At 31.7% G+C, this 21,816-nt stretch overlaps 1 protein-coding gene and 1 long non-coding RNA gene across 3 annotated transcripts in view; one reads left to right on the top strand and one right to left on the bottom strand.

Annotated features, from left to right (window-relative positions):
• Window positions 1–13,407, top strand: part of LOC128202574 (uncharacterized) — a 124,874-nt gene extending 111,467 nt beyond the window's left edge. Inside the window, exon 3 of the long non-coding RNA XR_008253867.1 lies at window positions 13,274–13,407. This is a non-coding gene — a long non-coding RNA (uncharacterized LOC128202574). The remainder of the gene's footprint in view (window positions 1–13,273) is intronic.
• LOC113518003 (inactive rhomboid protein 1) overlaps window positions 1–21,816 on the bottom strand; it is a 196,144-nt gene that overhangs the window by 24,934 nt on the left and 149,394 nt on the right. For both annotated transcript variants that reach the window (XM_052903363.1, XM_052903364.1), the window contains exons 3-5: window positions 21,600–21,774; window positions 13,267–13,442; window positions 5,079–5,207 (exon numbers count right to left, since the gene is read on the bottom strand). In XM_052903363.1, coding sequence (XP_052759323.1) covers window positions 5,079–5,207; window positions 13,267–13,442; window positions 21,600–21,774 — 480 coding nt within the window. The remainder of the gene's footprint in view (window positions 1–5,078; window positions 5,208–13,266; window positions 13,443–21,599; window positions 21,775–21,816) is intronic.

The raw sequence follows: 21,816 nt of genomic DNA, 5'->3' as shown, positions 1-21,816 counted from the left end.
TATTAAGGATACTTTGATGTCTTAATAGCTCGATTAATCGGAATTAAACTTTACAATTAAATATATTTAATGATGAAATATAGTTAATGATCATCATGATCCTTAACTGTGGCATTATGATGTCTAGTGTCTAGTGTCTGAGTGTCGGAGTGTCTAGTGTCTGAGTGTCTAGTGTCCGAGTGTCTAGTGTCTGAGTGTCTGAGTGTCTAGTGTCCGAGTGTCTAGTGTCCGAGTGTCTGGTGTCTAGTGTCTAGTGTCTGAGTGTCTGAGTGTCTAGTGTCCGAGTGTCTAGTGTCCGAGTGTCTGGTGTCTAGTGTCTAGTGTCTGAGTGTCTAGTGTCCGAGTGTCTAGAGTTTGAGTGTCCGACTGTCTGAGTGTCGGAGTGTCTAGTGTCTGAGTGTCTAGTGTCCGAGTGTCTGGAGTCTGAGTTTCCAGTGTCCGAGTGTCTAGTGTCCGAGTGTCCGAGTGTCTGAGTATCTAGTGTCCGAGTGTCCAAGTGTCTGAGTGTCTATGTGTATGAGTGTCTGAGTGACTAGTGTCTAGTCTACTGGAATATGACATTAAAACAAGTTCATTTAAAATTAAATAAATCTTTAAACCTCTCTATCTAAGTATCACCAGAGAAAGAAACTGTACAAATATCATTTGGTTGGATAACTCGCTCCTATTCATGTTTCTGTCAGTTGTGTTTCTGTTTGAAGAGTAGAATGTGGTAGTGAAATTACAAAGTATAATGGGGTAACACCTTAATCCTTAGGAATCGCAACGTATGAGACGTATCATGGGCGACACAGTATACTCTGTTATGTTCATAGTACTGTTCATGTCTATAAGCGATGGTATGAACGACCCCTTCCCATTAGGTGAACCGTCAGCTTGTTTGCTATTCTAAGTTATGCAACATAAAGAAAATCTAAAAACTATACATAAAATCCAAATATCTCTTATTTATAGTTGTAAATACTTGCATGCAAAATAACCAAGAGACTTTAAAAAAATTAAATCCAACATTTTTTCTTATAAAACTCAGAATATAAATTTCGACAAAATGGCTTTCTAACAATTCCCAAGTTGTACGTTGGCATTACTTTGGTGGAAATATTAACATTGTGCAATAAAACAACCATGGGGAATCCTATTTATTCGTTAAGGGAAATCGGCAAATAACGCGTTACTCCATAAATTATGGCTAACGTCATATCCACAGGGTATTAATTCAAAAACCCATTACAGCAAGTTTTGAATGGAAGCACTCCCGTAAACACGGTGATATATTGGAGGGCTCAGGTGAGTTATGGCCGGATCAACGTTCTTGTGCATTAATTTTTTAATCCTTCTTACAGTTGCTACTTAGTTATGAATTACTTTTAATTATGGATTAGATGATAGCCAATTTATTTAGGAAAATATATTTTATATAATACCGTCTTGTGTTGTCATATGCTAATAATAATAATACTGTCGCGTCCGTAGGAAATTACAACGTAACTTAAAATTGACGGGAAGAAAGAGACTGTCAGTAAAACGGACTACCAGTTTCATTGCTAGCAAATACGCCCTGTCAGGTCGACCTCCACGTGCCCCCCCTTGAAAAGCATTATGCTGAATGAAATATAATCATCACGATGGGTTAACTGGCCTACCTCTTCATTCTCACTTATCATCCTTCACTGGTACCCCGCCAGCGTATACCGTTAGCGCAGGCATTAAAAAACTTAAAATTGACAAAATTAGTTTTATTATAATACTGAACTACAAATAAAGTAAATTTTACAAACCTAAATAAAAAAAATCCTTCTCAGGAAATAAAATGTGCTAAGTAAAAAAAAGTGTTTTTTTTTTTCTAAAATTTTTAGTACTTTGTCACAATTGCATTAATAGCGATTTCAAATATTTGACAACCAAAAAATTTCTATTTCTAATATAACAAAGTAAAAATGACCATATAAACAAATCTATACTATTAAACGCATATTGCCCAAGTCCAATGGATATTATTATTATACATTCTGTGGTATAACGGATTACTAAGATAAAATTGTACACTATCTGTACAGGATAGATATTTAAGAAAAGATAATATGAGAGGGTTTAATAAGACCAATATATGCCAAAACAATTTTTAGAACTTTTTTCTATCTGTTTGCTCTGACATCACACAAAAACTACTGCACCACATTGGATACAGTTGTCACAATTGTGTGTCTGATGATGTAACTCATATATTGGCATATTTTTATCATGATCTGAAAGTAACACCTATAGGTGATACGGTTTTCCTACTTCTAAAATCCACGCGTACGAAACAGCGGGCAAAAAGCTAATAATATATACAAGTAAAAATGAATCGCTAAATACTCGTATGAGACTAAACTCGAGAACGCCTTTCTTTAATATTCGTTGAAGCCCAAAGAAGGTTCTTATGAAGAAAAAGATTGGAAAAATTTCCCGGAAAAATATAGTAAACCATTTTTCTTTTTCCCATACAAACTGTTCCTAATAGCTTTTTACTGAACAACGTTTGTCGGGTCAGCAGTAATACTATAAATTGTATCTCTGTCTCTCTCTCTCTCTCTCTCTCTCTCTCTCTCTCTCTCTCTCTCTCTCTCTCTCTCTCTCTTTAACAATAATATCTATAAGTATTTATTACCACTCTATAAAAACAAATCGTAACGGATAATACGATTGTTTGGCCTCCCCCATAGACTGCCATAAAAACGATCCTGAGCCACTTGCATCTACTGACTCCCCGCAATGCATTTGAAATCGTCGCTCCATCTGGTGAGGGGTCATGTAATACTGCGTCTGCCCGTACGGAGTTGCCACTCAAAAACATTTATTCCCCATCGGATGTCGGTTCTTCGAGATATGTGCACAGGCCATTGCCATTTCAACTTGCTTATCCATCGGCCTATGTCGTCACTTTGGTTTCCCTCATTTCGGATTCTATTACGCAAAGAAACTTCAAGCAAAGTCCTCTCTATAGCTCGCTGAGTAACTTGAAGCTTTTGCATACGGACAAAGATGTAGGACCATGTTTCGGTACCTTGGTCCTCACTGGTAACACGCACTGATTAAACTTATATAAAATAATCACCTAATTGTTATTTCAATTAGGAATTCCGTATTTTAGGCCATAACTATGGCTAGAAATCCGACCGCAATATTAAGTATGTTTTTGAAGGTTTTTTTTTATAAATTCTCAAAAATTGTGATAGTTAGAAAGATCGTTTTATTTTTTCTGTAATACTCACGTATACCTTTACAAACTATATTTATTCTAGATTTTTTACTTTACAAACTTCGAAGATAAGAGAAGAGAATGTTTTTTTTTTCTAAAATTCTGGATCATCATTCAAAAACTATACAGCATAAAAATAAATAAAAATTAGCATTAAAATCGAAATCCATTTTTAAATTGTGAATAACCTTTTTGTTACTCCTTAGCAAGAAAAATAAAAATACTGTTTTTAATTATTTCCATTGCAATATTTGTGACCTATCAATATGTAAAATTATTCCAAGCTTCAAATCCTTAGCATTAGTAGTTGCTGATAGACAGATAAACAAAGTGCCATAAGGGTTTCTTTGTACCTTTATGATACAGAACTTCAAAAACTGTTTTAAGCCGGAGTGAGTCACTAGTCGTATAGTATTCGTATAGCTACAAAAACTATAAACTAATGAGGAATATCCTTTACTTCAAAGTCACTTAAAACGAGGTTTGTGAGAGTTATACTAAAGGGGTAAGTGAGTCTTTATGGCACAGAGGGTAATATCCATTCTAGTCTCTTTGCAGCTCTTTAATAATTATGAGATGGATCGATACGAGGCCGAGTCGACGACCGGTCACTGCTAACCATTATTCGCGATATACCTAACAACTGCCAGTCTTTTATCCTTTGTTATACAATAACAAAAGCTGTGCAAAATGTATATTTGAAATATAAAAAGTTACTAGTTTTTACCCACAATTTTATCTGTAGGAATATCCATAAAATAAACATATGATGATGTTTCGATACTCGTTGACTGTTTTCATATAACATAAAAAAAAATTAACTATTTTTTTATAACTATTTGTACCAAAATAAAATAAAAAATATATTGATAAATTGACATAAAACGTAGCCTATTTTCTATCCATCTATTACGTGTCAAAAAATAATTGATAAAAAGAAACAAATTCACTTGCACATTTGTAATATTTATTAATTTATAAGAATTGTTGTTTAATAAAAAAAAGTATGAGCTATTACTAAAGATGTTGCCATTCTAAATTTAGTTTAACCGCAAAATATAAAACATTTGTGCCATTTATATCTGTGCCAGATAAACAGTTTTTAGATCACATAAACAACTCCATCTTTATATATATTGAGCTTAATATTAAGGTTGTTATCCTACATTGGGCTCGGAAAGTGCCAGAAAGTTCAAAAGTTGCTTTCATTCAATATGTCTCAAGTTGTACCTACTTAGAAAATAAGCAACCCCATTAGACATGCGACATGTTAAATGATAAGTTTATAAATCTATCGAGAAATACGGTTTCGTATCGTGAAGAAACATAGAATAGAATTTGAATCTATCAATTAATATGAGTAAAAAAATCATGTTATTCATAGAAAATTAAATCTTAGAAACCAACTTTAACTACATATTACAGATTTTCTGAACTATTTCTGTGTAATTTCTTTTAAAGTAAGGATATATCTAACTAGATAATAATAATAATATAGGCAAAATACTTTAAAAGGATTTTTTTCTTTTTCTTTCTACTTAAATTAGATTTATTAAACCTTTGTATTTATATGAATAAGGGTTCAGTCTTTACAATGTGCAAATATACTCAGTTTTTCATATATGTTTGATAACATGACATCTTAATTACGAAGTCAGACATGTCACTGACTTCCCATCGTGAGTAAATTAGTTTATTTCTGCAAGTTACTTCCTAAACATTATTGTAGCTTCAGAGTGCAATACTGTGTTATGTAATTGTACACAAAATTTACATTTACGATATAACTTAATATAAGTGAACGTTGTGTATATCTATTATAATTATAATGCCTTACCCAATTAATTTTCCGACTGCGCTGAGACCAAACTGCCTTCGATTTGAGTTGTCAGCCATTGATCCCAATATGGGTGTGTTTATTCGCACGCCACCAGAAGAAGTACTTCGCATCGACCTGGGGAGTGCCCTGAAAAATAAAAATAAAATGTTGTTTGAACCGTTCGAAACCTTCATTTAGAGCAGAGGTCTCCAACCTTTTGTTTTATTTCGTGAACCACATAGAATATTTTTCGGTTTAGGGTACAACCTAACCTAAAAATTTCTAATACCTTAAAATCCTTGCTTCGTTACTAATGCTACAATTGCGAATATAAATTTGTTTGTGGATGTGTATTAATATACATACATTTATACATTTTTATTATGCCGTGTGGTCCTGGCATAGATTGGGTCTCCCCTTTTTTCCCCGTGGGTATTATAGGAGGCGATTAAGGAAACTTAGTAGTTGAGGTATGGGCAGCAGCTTTAAACATCACGAAAGTCTTACTGCTGTTTCCGACCCCCTTGCCAAGCGTGGCAAATTCTAGCAAACCCTCCCCCCCTCCTTATGTGGGAGGCCTATGTTCAGTAGTACACTGTTAATGGCTGACTGCAAATTGTGAGCTATCATCGATTCTTAGAAGTCGGTATAGAAAACATTTTAAATATCACCGATATAAAAAATAAAATATATTTTTTTTTCCACAATATAATAAAACTGATCAGAAACGGGCTGAATAACGAAAACATATTTTAATGAATGTTCCGAACTTTTTTCTACTATAATTTGGAATAAAACTTTTTCCAACCATAGGACCCGCTCGAAAAATACAATATTTTCATTGTGCGCTTTTGTGGTTTCCTGAAAAATGTGGGTCATCAACAAAAGTCACGTGTAGCGTGTAGCTCATCAATCTTTGTGTTTACTACTAACAGACTATTATTACTTCACCGACATATTGGAAACACTATATTCTATTATAAAAAATATTCTTCAAGAAATAATACTATTATAACCGTAGCTCCTTTAATTACTATCTAATATTTTCTCCCCAATTGGGGGGAAAGGGATATCCTATCAGGTCGCACATCCAGGCGGTACCCCTTAGATAACATCGTGGTTAATTCTTGTGGAATTCGTTACGATAGACTAACTATAACTAACCTGATTTCATCCTCAACTATCATCAGCATATACAGATAGCACAGACGTAAATACCATTTCATTCCCAACTATTTAAAAATATTTTTTTCTTAAAAAAAATATCCAAGCATTTAAAGATATTATATATTTACGTAATGTCTCTATTTGCTTGGTTTCAGGTAAATATTATTTCATAAAAAAAAATCATGAAATTATGAAAAATATTACTGTAAAACTAGAGTTTGTGTAAACTATAAATATACAATAGCCAAAGTGCTATTCCGTATTCAACATATCTGACAGAGATATCACTTTACCCAAATCTATTTGACATGGGTCCGTGAAATCGGAGATTTAATCTCTGAACCAACTAAAATATAGGCACATAATGTTTATGTTGAAAACTATGTACTATACCTAATTCTCCACAAACATTTAAACACGCGACAAACGTTTATATGATTATTGATTATATAGGTATCATATCATTGATACTTCTAAATATTTACTGATATCTTTAGGTTCACAACTATGATATGATTTTTTTTTTCTTTTACTACATTTTTTATATATTATTATATACTAAATGATCCGATAGATGCTGTCCTATTCAAATTACTGTACGAAATTCTGCTAATAAACAACTGAAATAATTAATATAGTATTTTAATATAAGATAATGATCTATCTTTGTAACACAAACATATAAAATTCGTTTAATCTGCCCTATTTAAATTTGGAGACACTTTTGTATTTAAATTCCATATATAAAACTAAGAAATACGTAATTTACTACTGGTCGAAATTAAACATGAAATTTTCATAATAGTAAATATACCAGTACTTTAGCTATTAATTTGTTTTGTTCTTAAACTCTTATTTATGTGGGACAAAAACTATTAATGGAATAGTAGGAAATTTTAGTTTTTATAAAAAAAGGTAGTTTTAGATTGTTGATATAAAATTAATCCTATCCTAAAATTAATCTTAAATTCAGATATGAAAATTTTTAGGTTCTGAAATACGTCAATTTTACAAGTTAATTATTTGTTTTTAAATTTAGACATACACCTTTCAGAATGCTTTACAATTCATCTGGAGTGGTAAGGAAGGTAAATAATCAAAATATATATAGGGATAAAATTTCACAGCTATTGAATGTACTACCAGTACATGAAATAGCAAGTAATATTACAAAGCAATTTTAGGAAGATACGCGTATATAGCTGGATATCCGGTTATCATTATTCAAAATTATCTATAATAACGTTCAGAAAATTGTGATTCTATTAATAACTGTTATTAAGGTTTCTTCAGGATCGGCAATGCGCACGTGATACCTCTATTATTACAGGCTACAGTAATCATTTACCATCAAACGGTCTGTATGCTTGTTTGCCACCTTCGTGGTAAAAAAAAGTGTACTTTAATGTCTTCTTTTTTTATTACTCACTTCTGATTTATTATATTGATCAAGATACGTTAAGTATTATTTAATTTGAAATATAAGTGCAACGCTCAAGAAACATAGCACCTTTCTATCTCTGCATGACGCTTTCAGCTCTGCACGATGGCTAAAATTTACTCCGAGAATTGTCCCTTGTGAAATTTAAAATTTTTGAAAACCGAGGCAAATTTAGATCGCAAATAACAAGTAGCATAGCAAGACATTATTAAAATATTTGTACGCAAAAAATTTGTGCTTAATATACATTGTATACAATAACATACACAGCAGCGTCCCTCTTAAAATATCTCTAAAATCCTAACTGGGGTTGCCAACCCGCCTGCCAAGCATGGCAACTACTGGCAAAACTCCTCTTATGGAGAAAGCTTATGTCCAGCAATGGACAGTTAACAACTGAAATAATAATAAATACACTGATGCTATTAATGATTAACATTTAAATAAATTTATTTTCTAACCACCTTAACCCATATCAAAGTCTTGAATAGATAATCTTATGAGTAATAATGTCTAAATGAAAATTACTACGAATGGGTTTTTACTGTATATTACTGTACGGAACTCATCGACTAAGTCATATTGGAAATGTTAGTAATAGGGTGTAATTTTTCCCATTGCTGGTAATATACCACATCAGATCGATTTCTATACGAACCCGCTTGGAAAACATCATGTTTAATTTCTGGTGAATTAATCACGACTGACGTGACTTCATCCTCATTTATCATTCATCTTTGGTACCCCGACAGTATAATACGATTGCGCAGGCGGGGTTACCATTTAATTTTCATCCCATTAAAAAACTGAATTGTAGTCACCTACACTCTAATCGGGATTTCAAGATCATTGTATGTTAGAATTAGATATATAGATCTTTGCAGTATATTGATTAAATCCAGAAAGCACAGTTGGCGATACACAATACTATAATTGTCCCCACATAACGAGAATTACGTATGTAAAGTATGAATGTACAAATGTGGTCGAAATGCGAGTTTGCTGAATTTGCTGATCATATTTAAAATACAGTAATATGAAATCAAGTTACTTTGAAAGAAAATGTTTAAAAATGAGAAAAGAAATAGAAAGAGTATGCTACATTGTTTCGGGCATCTAGAAAGTGTGTTAGAGGAAAGATGGCTAAAACACATATACAATGTGAATACATGTTAGCAGGGGAGACCTAAACTACAGATAATATAATACTATACTAGTGAACTAACTAAAACTAACCTCGTTTGTCTAAACTAACCTCTTATGATCAGATAGACCATATGTTATTTAATTATGGAAGAATCAATCAACCATTCTTTATGGCAGTCTATGGGACAGACGTATGTTCAGCGGTGGACGTAAAATGGCTAAGATGGTGATGCTGATGGAAGAATCAACAGTCCGCAGAACCGCCATGTTTGTACAAGACAACATATTGAAGTAAATGAAACAAGAAATATATCTGTATAGAGAAACTCGGTTCTCTCTTGGCGTGGCGATAGATAGACAGACAAAATAATAAAATATGATATACTTCTTAAAATATTAAAAACATGTACTGGCTAGTCGATTAAAATTATTTTGTTTAATTTCGCTACTATTAGTATGCGTACGACTACCAACATACGAAGATAAAACGGGGCCGATAATAAGTCATTCGCAGTCTGGACGCCGAACGGTCAATACTAGACTCCGAGAAGCGATATTAAAATGCCTGTATAGAGGAGAAACATGTGGAGCATTGTATGCGTAGACTGAATAACAGCCGGAAATTGATGACTAACACGAAAAGCCGTAGAACTTCTACTAATAATAATAGTAATCAATCTTCAAATCTTAGCAATCATACGACTAACAGTAGCGGAATTAAACGAAATAATTCGAATCAACTAACCAGTGATATGAGCTTCCCCAATATAACACCTAGTTCAATAAAATTATCAATATCCGATTTATATAAAGGAAATATTTATCTAAAGGAACAATGACTATTGTATTCTCAATACACTTTGATATCTAAAAAACTACCATGTTGATGTCATTTTGAATCATTATGGAATTAAAAGATAAGATATATCGTACCTATATTATTTACAAATAAACATTATATTATAGATACGATACGATGTTTTTCTTTCACCCTTCAATGTACAATCTCTCTTCCCCGTGTATTTTTTATGAGTCTCAATTTCCTCGTTCCCATTGGCATATCATGTAGATCTAGTAAATCCCTCATTCTTAAAATCCTTTCCCATGACTCTTCACGCTGTAGTAATCCAAACGACAGGATTGTAAAACTCTCTTCCAGTACAAATATGTGAAAGTCAATCGCAGAATATCTTCAAAAGCAGATTAAAAGAGCATCTTCTGTCTTCAGAAACCTATTATATTTGTGTATGTACGTATTTTACATATATAAATATGGCATTTCATATATGTATTTATTAAATTTTAATACATCTAGATAGTGAAAAGAGCGGCCTTAATACCATATGGCGTTATCTACCAATCGACATACATATATGTATTATTCTATACAAATAATTATGTACATTGAATATCCATATCAGCCATTAATTGTCCACTACTGAAAATAGGCCTACCCTTATGGGGATATTGCCAGTAGTCGCCACGCTTGGCAGGCGGGTTGACAACCGCAGTTAGACTTTGGTGGTATTTTAATAGCGACGCTACTGCCCATTCCTTATCCATTAAATTCCTTTAGTTGTCTCTATGACACCCACGGGAAAGGAAGAGGTGGCCTATTCTATGCAGAGACCATGCGGTATAAATATAAGTATATTTGAATATTATACGTTACTTTATGTTTAGGTAACCGTAATTTCTTCTTTTTATTACACACACTATTACTTTTTTTTGTTAGTATATTACACAATATCTTTGACGATTACGAACCCATTTCGTTAAATAAATCCAAATTTACACAAATTTAATGATTTAACTTGATCTTACAAATATTCAAAATGCCTATTTCAGTCAGACGGAACATCTCACATATTTTTTTTAAATTTATTTAAACATTCTGAAAGTTAACTCTTAACCCTTCCAAATTAAAAAAGGATCATACATATCGGAAACCTAAGATATATGTAAATATATATGCAAAAAAATATGCTCATATTTTGTAGAGAAATTCTGTTATGAACAGAAAAATGCTGCTGCTATAAATAATATTAACAACAAAAAAAACTTACGTATACATAATGCAATTTTTTTTTATTACAAACTGCAAAACACTGTTTATTAAAAACTTAAAAAAAATATAGATAAAAATAAAGATTCTATTTATATAATATGTACTTTTTCTCTATTGTCACATGTACTCTCTGAAGTACAATAAGTAATGAAGTGAGTCTAAATTAATTTTATACTTAGCTTATCGTTTATTATCGGTATCGATTCATTAAAATAATGTAATGTAATCTAAATTGTACTCCCGTTTCCGCACTAAGCCTTCTATAAAAATAATGTCAATTATATTGTAATATCCTGTACTCCATCCAATTTGTTAAAAAGTAAAGTAACATATAAATTCATATATACATATGTAATTTCAATATTTGAAGAACTTTGATATACCAAAACAGAAAAAAATAAATACCAGTAATTAACTGAAGACAACGGCTGTATAGGATTAGTCCTTTTGCCTTTCGTATTGATAGTAAAAACGGTATAAAAAAATTATATTAGTATAATTATATGTATTCTGCAATTGAAGAGTGAAATCTAATGTAATATTTTGATAAGTGATTACCTATTTATATACGAAATAAGTCCTCTACGTTAGACAGAATACTGAGAGCCTTAAAGCTTTATAAACATCAGTACTGACATTTGTAATGTAATGATAACATTGGCATTATCTGATAATTGTTCAATATTACTAAATCATTTAAAAATGATGACAGCGAACTGAAACCTTGTTCATAGATATATACGTATACTATAGAAATTTTATATTACATGTATGCATATAATCTGATGATATAAATAAGGCGTCATTTGATTGGCCGTAACTAAGGGAATACCATAGACTATAATATATTAAAACAATATTATATATACGGCCGTAAAGTCCCCTTTGATATTTTATCAACCTTCAAGAATGTAGAATATTTAATAATAGTCAAAGTAAACGGTATACCAATGCTGCTACAACAGCAAAAATAGATAAACCGATTATACCATAGACATAAATGTAGATAAATAAAGCAAGTTAAGACTTCAGGAATAGCATCACGATATGTTCTGTGATATATTATTTATAAGCGACGGTTACCATTTTCGACCAGGAGGATAGTCAGCTTGTTTGACATTCTAAGCATGTATAATAAAAAAAAAAATTACAATATAAAATGAAAAATAAAAACATCATACACATACTTTCGCCGTTTCTATAAATACAAAAAATGTAGTTAATTAGGTACCTCTCTATAGCCCCCATACAAGGAGCTTAACATGGAGATGGATATCTGAATAGTTTTACGTATTCCTCGCTAGCTAATATCAAGAGTTTGGCACGAAATATACTTTTCCTTCACTAAATTATTCTTGTGACGTAATAGAAGGTATATACCTTCTATTACATAGGCGTATTTAAGAGGGGACCGGGTGGGCCGCATCCACCTCAGTATCGTCGGGAGAAGGGATTGTTAGCAATGGAAACTAAGAACCTATTTTCTAACAATATACCCAACCAGGTCGACCTCCACATAGTCCCACCTGGAAACCATCGTGATTAATTCCTATTGAATTCGTCTTGATAGGCTACTTTCACTGGTGCCCTACCGGCATATACCGTCAAAGCAGACAAGGTTGCCATTCCATTTTCACCTTAAAAACCCCCCAGAATGAACTGATGCCCACTCCAGATGTTGAGCTTACAGCTATAGACAAAGTTATATCAAAGAGTATATATCCTTTTGTATGAGGCCAGCCCTTTGAATAATAATCTTAATTATGCCAGTGTACACATAATGACACACATACACATACTCATAATTTTCATACAATTTGAAACGCTTGCATTATCTAGTCAATAAAGGTTAGTAGTGCCATTATTAAACAACTTATCGTAATATTACAAAAGGTATTTATTAATGCCAAACCCCCTTAGGCACCCAAACCCTTTCGATCCCTTTCATATAACATTATTTTCGTCAACGCTCTAAACTTTTTTCGATATAAATTTCATGTAGGAACTCCAATTCAAAATGTTGTCACAATTTATTGCGACATCTATACAAAAGCATATCTGGGGATTATACTTACCTCATTATAAAAGATAACATTATTATAAAAGAGATCCATCTAATAAAAGTCTACAACTTATCTACGTCTACGTCTAAATCAAGCAATGCTTGGCTTCGGTCCGGGAGTCCTAAGATCAAATCCTAGTTTAAATCTCTTAATTTTCACATTCAGGTTTGTATCATTTAAAAATTACTGTTAGTTTTAGATGGCAAAGCAAAAAATGCGGTCTAAAAACACTTACGACACGAAAGGGAGCCTTAATAGATGGGAAACTAATAATAGTCATATCTATAATGGTGTACTGATTCTATTCATCATTTCTCTTACCCTTTAGGTCCATCAGTGACGTCACCATCTTCATGTTGCTGCTGCTGATTGAGCGGTGATGATGCCTCAAAGAAAACATCATCGCAATCAGCGTCGTCGTGCGGCGTGGTCGCGCTACCTCGGAACGAACGTGACCATTGTGCTGACGTTGATTGCCTCGACCGCCTTGTCACCGCCTGTTGATAATCATCAATATTTATTAATCAAAGTCACTACGTATCTACATATAATAAGTTTTAATTACAGAAATCTTGATGGATAGCTTACAAATTACGCGGTCTGGTAATATATAAAGGCATAACTACAACAGAAGCATTTTTTACTTTAAATCTTTTAATACTAATTTTATGATTTACATGAATACAAAACAAATATTTTCCTACTTCAACTCGTGTTCCTTACTTCTTTGATAAATAAATGTCTACTGGGTATTTCGGGTAATGGATTAGTATACGTAATCGATCTGATCCTGACATAAGTGTATATATATATATATATATATATATATATATATATATATATATATATATATATATGTACTCGTAACAAATGTGGCTAATGATGTTTGTAAAGTTTCCATCGATTCAATGGTTTTTGCTCCGTAAAATGTGTGAATAACGTTGAAACTTATTATTATATGTAGAACATAAACCATTGGTTTGGTTTATGTTTACATTTAAACCAAGACACGGACAACAAAAACAATTAAATACATATCTCATAATATTAGTATACGTCATTATGACGTTCGTACGTTTTTAATTTAAAAAAATTATACCAGAATCTCTGGTGACCCAAAAAAATCCTTTTCATCAGCTTTCCTGCCACGGAAGCAGACGTATTTCGACATCGTAGGCTATTTCCTTCCGGGGATATTGCTGGCGGAACACGAAACGTCTTTGCACATTATTTATGATGCTATAACGTTCCAGTCGATCCCTAAAGACATCGCTTTTATAATTTATTTGACGGAAATGTAGTAGTCTAATTTGTCCGTGGCGGACGAACGTTTAGGGATATTATGATGAATTTTTAAAGGTTTTCGCGTGATACAGCAAATATTTTATTTATTGCCAATAAAAATATCGGTGAGTATATATTTTGAATTATATATTTATTTATTATACCGTAATATGTACGGTAAAGGAGACAAAGATAATATTACGTACGTTAAAATTATCAAAGAACATTGTTGTTTATCTTCTCGGAAACTATTTTATCAAAATTTTCCTTTGCTTTGAAAACAATTACTTTGCTCACAAATACATAAAAATTATTCTAAACCATCTAAAGATTAATGAAATAAAATATACAGATAATATATATTTTACAATATTATAGTTATAATTTTTACTTGCAATTTTAAAATGAATGAAAGGAAAAAAAACATGAATATATTTTTAATATTTTTTTTGAGATTGTTTCTTAAAAGAAACTTTGTTCCTGACAAAGTATTATGATAGAGAAATATATCCTATTTTAGTGAGAAAAAACTCCTCTAAAACTACATTAGGCTTAATATGACGAAAAAAAACATGAACAAATTTGACATCGGGAAACATTGTGATGCATATTACAATGGTATCGCTCGCGTATCCATCAGTAGGCTCTCCGCCAACATTAGATGAACAAGTCACGTCTATGTTAATTCAAATGATATTCCGTACACGACTTATATACAATACAGGGTGTAATCTTGTTACTTATGAACTAAGTTCTGCGACTCGAACGCCGTAGTTCGTGGCCGCAACTTAGCGCGTGATATGATTTTACGAATACTAAACTTTATAAGTCAGGAGGTATATCGATTTGGAAAATTATTATAGCTGTTATGGAAACTATGATAATGATAAATCATTTTATAACGTACTACTACGTAAAAGTAATAGAATTAAATAGAACAAGCAAAGATTTATTTATTTAAGCTTTAATGCACAGTAAAATTCAATGTAGTTATATTTGTAGGACTTACATAACACCGGACGGTGTTTTCTACTAGTTCTACTGCTACTACCTAAATATTAAAGATGCTTGAGAGAAAATATAACAACGAAAATATAACTTAAGACTTTAGTTAATTTTAACAAAAAAGTATATTTTTTATACCACTAAATTGGCAAATAAGCATCCGGCCCACCAAACGGTAGGTGGTTTCCGTAGCCTATAAACGCTTGCAATACCAGGGGTATTATGCAGGCGTTACCGACCCTAAAGAAATCTCTTTACCTCTTTTTTGAAGAATCCCATGTTGTAGTCTCTTGAAAAGACCTCGTTTAAAAAATATATGTACAATGTAACCAAAGAGTATTACGAGTACATTTACTTCTTTGCTTATATTATAAATGTGAAAATGAGTTTTTTTGTTACACCTTTCGCTTAAGACGTTATCTTAAAGTATCGTGATGGAATTTCGTATTCACGTACTATTTGGGATGAAGAAAGACGGGGCTACACTTTTTCCCAATTAATCAACATAAAGTGAATAAAGTCACCAGTAAAAGCTAGTAGATACTTGGGTATATATTGAAAATGCTTCGTTTTCAAATTAATATCTTATGTTCGATTATAATTTATAGATTCACGATTCTGATATTCCAGGTAACTCTTTTACAATCAATAGTGATTATTGCCAAGTTCGTTTCGTAATAATTTTGTCCCGATTTAATTACTTCTTTTTTTATTTTGTAAGACAAACCTTATATTTAATTTAATTTGAGGTTGTTTTCCGTAAATTTCTTTAATTTTACTAACAGACAAGTACATATCTTTTTAAATAATACATTAAATAACTTACAAGAATACTAATATGCATCATGAAGACATTCTAGAATTCATTAACTGGTATTCCATTAGTATTTAATACGTTATTTTCGACTTTACCCTTTCTTTTAGCAAGGTCGTTTTCACAAACTTCCTTATCTTTTTTTTATTCTGTTTGGGTAAAAGGTCAAGCAAACATTTAGCAGGATAATTTCGGTATATAGTAAGAATACTAATGTTTATCACATTAATTTGCTTAATCAAATCAAAAGCATGAATAAGTTCTTTTTTATATTCTTATTCCTGACCAGCGTTATTAATGTGAAAGTGAGTCTGTTTGTTGGTAACCTCTTAATGCTTAAACAGTTCAACAACTCATTATAAAATGTATGTATATTATACGCATAGGTAGTATTTGGAATGATGGCGTACAAGTAGATTACTATTTATTACAATCAATCAATATATCTTGATTTATCAGACAGAATCGGGTAAAAATTAAATTAGCTACCATTTACCAGAGGGAGACTTTGTACAAAAGTCGTTTGCTTGGGTACCTCTGTCCCATTCGTGTTTCATTCGTAAAGTAGTTATGTTTGCATGTCTGTGTTTCGGTTTGAAGGGTGGGATATGGCATGAATTTACAGGGTACAGAGGTATAACACCTGAGTCCTCAAGAATGGCAACGCATGGGGAGTATCATGGGTGAAACAGTATACTCTGCTATATCTATGGTACTGCTCATGTCTACAGGCGACGGTTACCACTTTCCATTTTCATTTACACATTCTACATAAGTCGTATAAAAAAAGCTATTCTCCGCAACTTCAATGAAGCGAATCCGTCATATCACGTTATAGGTGATTTCCAAAAACCTTTCTTACCGCAAGTTATATTTATTACACGTGTAAGAAAAGTGCTCAGTACTTGTATAGCTGTGCATGCAAGCACCACTTCTTAGTTGCAAAAGCACAAATGGTAGAAAAATACCCATCCAAATGTCTTATACCATATATAGTCTCTCTTTGGTAAAAGAATATTTTTATTTATTTACACTTTATTGCACTATTTAAAACATAATAAATACAGTAAATATTATATTTTTGAGTATTTAAGAGAAATAAAAGGCGGTCTTATCGCTAAGCAATCTCTTCCAGACAACCTTTGAGTAGAGGACATTGAAAAAAAATAGAAAATATTATATAGACAACAAAGAATTAATGTCTGTAGACTAATCACTAATAAGTAAAATACAATTTTTGATGAAAGAATAAGAAATTAATTCTTTTATGAGATATTTAATCATTTCTTAAACAACAAGAACGCTTGCATGTAATACTAGAGTTAATATAGTTTTTATTCTCTCTTTATTGGGAATAATAAACAGTTATACATTGGATTACCTAAAATATTACTCAAATAATTGGATATTTGTACAATTAATACCATTATTATCCAATTAACTAATTATAAAAACAGAAATACGCTTGTACAAAAAGAAATGAAGACAGTGTAATCAAAGTGTAGTCATATACGAGTATGTATATAAAAAAATTTGCTGAATGTATATAAGCGCATCACCTCAGAAAGGCTGCCACTATTTGGCTGGCTCTTTTCATTGTGTTTGGAATTATAAGGACAAGTTTGTATGAAAGAAAATATTTAAAAAATCTTACATAAAAGTGAAAAATTACACATGTGCGACGACGGAGTGGGCAGCTCCCCGCTCTGGTTTCAATAAGAAAAGCTTTTGTGTAGCTTCAGTCATTCAAATCACTTTAATGTAACCATGCATAATCATTAATATCTCTAAAGCAGTAGTAATACATGAAAGATTAGGTATAGGTTATCCCTCCCTGCTTAATACGGCTTAGGCCTTGAATAAAGTTATAGAGAGGCAAATTGATAGATACTAGGTATCTAGACATAAACTGTCATCATTAATCAATACCTTTTATTTAATCCCTAAGATGAAAATGTTGGCACATTGCCTTGCTTAAAATGGATTCGAAATTCAATTCAAACCAATTTATAAAAAGAACTTTATATTTCACTAGATATTTTAATTCTACGTAAATCATTATTTATGCATATAAAACATCTTATGTATTACGTTAGGGTTTAACCTAACTGTGTACCTAATTTTATTCAAATCCATTTAGCCATTAAACGTCATTGATTAATAAACATACTTCTTTATAAACATTTATACATTATATATTTATAAGTAAGATTTCTTGGTTGTTTCTCTAGCTACTTTTATTATTCAACATTTTTTATCCACCGGTATCTTTTTTTAAAAATCAGACTAAATTGTGTATTTAATAATTTAATATTCCGCTAAAAATTATTTGCGATCAATACAGGAATTAACTCTATCGACTTTAAAAAGAGCTAGCACAATCAGGTGATAGAAAAAGATACCACATAACACAGAAAAAAATATGGGCAAATTGAAAATCTATCTAAAAATAACAAAGAATTACATTATTAAACAAATTTTTAATATTTAAAAGCACGACCACATTAACTTGAACGAACACTGGCACAATATGTTTCAAGAATACTTTCAACCGAAAAGAGAATGTTCTACTCACAACAGTTGGATGCACTATGTCGGCTCATTAAGTGCTTTTTCTCGCTAATACTTAATTTTTCATTTTATTATTAATTTATTATGCTTTATAGCGCAGTTTCATTCTCATGCATTAACGATAAAAAGTATCTTTTATTCTAATCTAGGACAGCGTGTGTCTATCAGTGTACGAAAATACGTATAAGTAAATTAGAACAGTATAATAGTATTAATGTACTGTTATAATTTATAGTCTACTAGTTTTTAATTGATTGACCGAAATAAAAAGTAGTAAATCTCCTTCTTCGTCCTAATTCTAATTCATATACATCAAAATTCTTGATAATTAGTGGTTATAATATTAGTAAGGATATAGTCCCACTGTTAGGCAAAATACGATAATATATAAAATACGACAGTGTAAAAATTAATAGAATGGGGGAGATATATTTTTTCTGTATATACTAGCAATAAATACTCTCCATTCTTTCTTAAATCGATGCATTTACACATCACATCTTGAAATCATCTACGTGGTTTGCCTCCATAGCATTTTTACTATAAACTTTTTTATACCTCGATATGTAATTCTTTCCATTCAAAATTTGCAGTATTTTGCAGCCATTTCTGGTATTTAATAGTACTGCAATTTATTTACTTATTAAAAGGAACACCAACAACATATTGCATTATAACATATATAACAAACATTAAATATAATACAATATATTAATATTGTATGTATGTATGTATAATAGGCATGTGCATTAGCACATGCCTATTATAGGTATTCACATTAAGTGAATAAAATATTGTCGTATCATTAAGCTGGTCTTAACGATGAAGACAGAAGCTGGCCAAAGAATTTCGTGAACTACTCATGATAAATCCGTTTTGTTTGGGCTCATTTTATTTGTCTTAAGAAAAACTATGACACTGTGTAGCCTTCATAGTCTAATATTAAAGCCTAAAGGTTATATTAAAACTTGTTTTTTAAAAATGTTTTTAAATAGCCTTATTCGATATTAGGCTTCGTGAAATAAATATTTTGAATCATTATTTTATATAAAAAAATTTTCCTTTCCAACTTTTCTTCTAAATAACATAATGCTCTTTAGTTTATGATAATTAACTCATTATAATCCTAAAAGCTTGTCCACGTTGTTAATTAGGGTAACTTTTTAATATACAAACACCTCAAGAACTAAATAACTGCTAAATTCCTCAGTATTGTCCAAGTTTTTGCTAAGTAATTGTTTAATATTTAGATTTGTTTCCAAGCACCAGATAGCTGTGATTGCGTAACTATAATTCAATTTGCAGCGTGGGATAATGCAGTGAAATCTTAACGCTATCTTAAATAGTAGATATATAGTTGTATACTAACTCTCAAGACAATTGATTGAGCCGATATGGTACCAAGAATAAAATTCATTCTTATAGATAATTTTTTTTTCTTTATTTAGAGGGGTTTATTCTTATTTGAATATGTCACCCCCATAGGTAATTATAAAAATATTTGTAATATTGTAAAACTTCTTTTATTATTTTATACTAACCACAAAAAAAAACTTTCTTGTTTCTAAAAATAAAAATTGACAAATCTGAAATGTAATTAACAAAGTATCGCCGAGTTTGCTTAGTTATTATACACGATAAACGAAGGTATCGTTTTATATGAAGCACGCTTGAGGGAAAGCCCTCTTCTACACGTGAACTTATCGTTAGTACGAATCAGTTTTACCAGAATGGATATTTTTCGCAATATAATGTAAAAAATATGGAATTGGAATTTTTGTAGAAAAATTTGAGGTGAAGAATTTTAGACTATGTGTCGAAATATTTTGTTATTTGTAAAACATATAGAAAAATTTATTGTTATTGAAAGTAGCACAATAACATTAAAAGGCCAGCGTAAAGAGAAGTTTATTTCGTCACTCGTCATAGAGGTTACTTAGTAAAATGAAAACAAATGTTTGTAAATGGATAAAATAAAGAAAATCGTATTTATTTAAAGATAAAATATTTGAAATTTGACAAGGCATAAAAGCATCTAACAACAGTGGTATAAATTTGCACTAGTCCAAAGCGCGCAGAGTTTAGTTAAAATAGCAAGATAACTTCGTAGAATATTTACAGAACTTTTAAATGCTTATATAACATGAGAAACTAGGTTAGTAGCTAACTATGCCACCTGTGGCCATGATAGTCTTTGTCGGGAGCAGATAAACTGTAGTTTCTAAACTACTTAATGTCTGAACTACTAGTCGTATTATGCAATGTACATATTTTATTAATATTGCAAACATTTCGTTAATTTATATTTCATATTGAAAACACCTATATAAACAATTTTAATATTCCGTTTTTTCAAATGAAACTGGTGCATAGTTTACTTCTAAGCCATTTTTCAACCGTGAAGCAGTGTTTGCATGGCTGTGTTTCGGTTTGAAGGATGGGATATGGCGTGAATTTACAGGATACAGAGAAATAACACCCGAGTCCTCAGGAATGGCAACGCATGGGGAGTATCATGGGCGAAAGAGTATACTCTGTTATGTCCATGGTACTGCTCATATCTATAGGCGACGGTTACCACTTTCCATCAGGTGGGCCGTTAGCTTGCTTGCCATTCTAAGTTGTATAAAAAAAAACTTAAAAAAATAGAAGTTTTAAAATGGGAACCGATTTTGATAGCTTTACTTTTAATTAATAAGGTTTTCTCCCATGAAGATCTCATACTTATTTTGTCAAAATAAAAGTCGTTTTTTATAGAAAATAATTTGAGGTATTATTAATATTGTCGACCCTAAAGAAACCTTAATATATCCTTTTTGAAGAACCCGTACTGTAGTCTCTAGGGAAAACCTCGGCAGGAAGCTCATTCCACAACTTGAGCGTTCGCGAGAGAAAATTCCTTTGAAACCGCTTAATATTTGTACAGTTCTATCAAAACAGATTATATATAGGTTATTTAAACAATTATACAGATACTTACAGTAACAACATAAGAGATGCCAGTAAGTGTGAGCCGTGCAACGCTGTCCTTCCCGGGAAGCGGTCGGATCGGCGTTGAGGGCTCGTCGAGCGAAGCCGGCGCGGGCAGCACGTCGGGCCGCTCGCGCGCCCGCCCCCGCGCCTCCCTTGGTGCTGCACCCGATGCTCCATACATACTGTGTCAACAAATTATAATACTATTATTTTTTTGTATTTAT

Source organism: Galleria mellonella, unplaced genomic scaffold (assembly GCF_026898425.1).
Source record: "Galleria mellonella isolate WM207_F2 unplaced genomic scaffold, CSIRO_AGI_GalMel_v1 utg139, whole genome shotgun sequence".
Taxonomy (NCBI): domain Eukaryota; kingdom Metazoa; phylum Arthropoda; class Insecta; order Lepidoptera; family Pyralidae; genus Galleria; species Galleria mellonella.
Note: the sequence above shows the minus strand (reverse complement) of the source record. Positions and strands in the feature narration are given on the sequence as shown.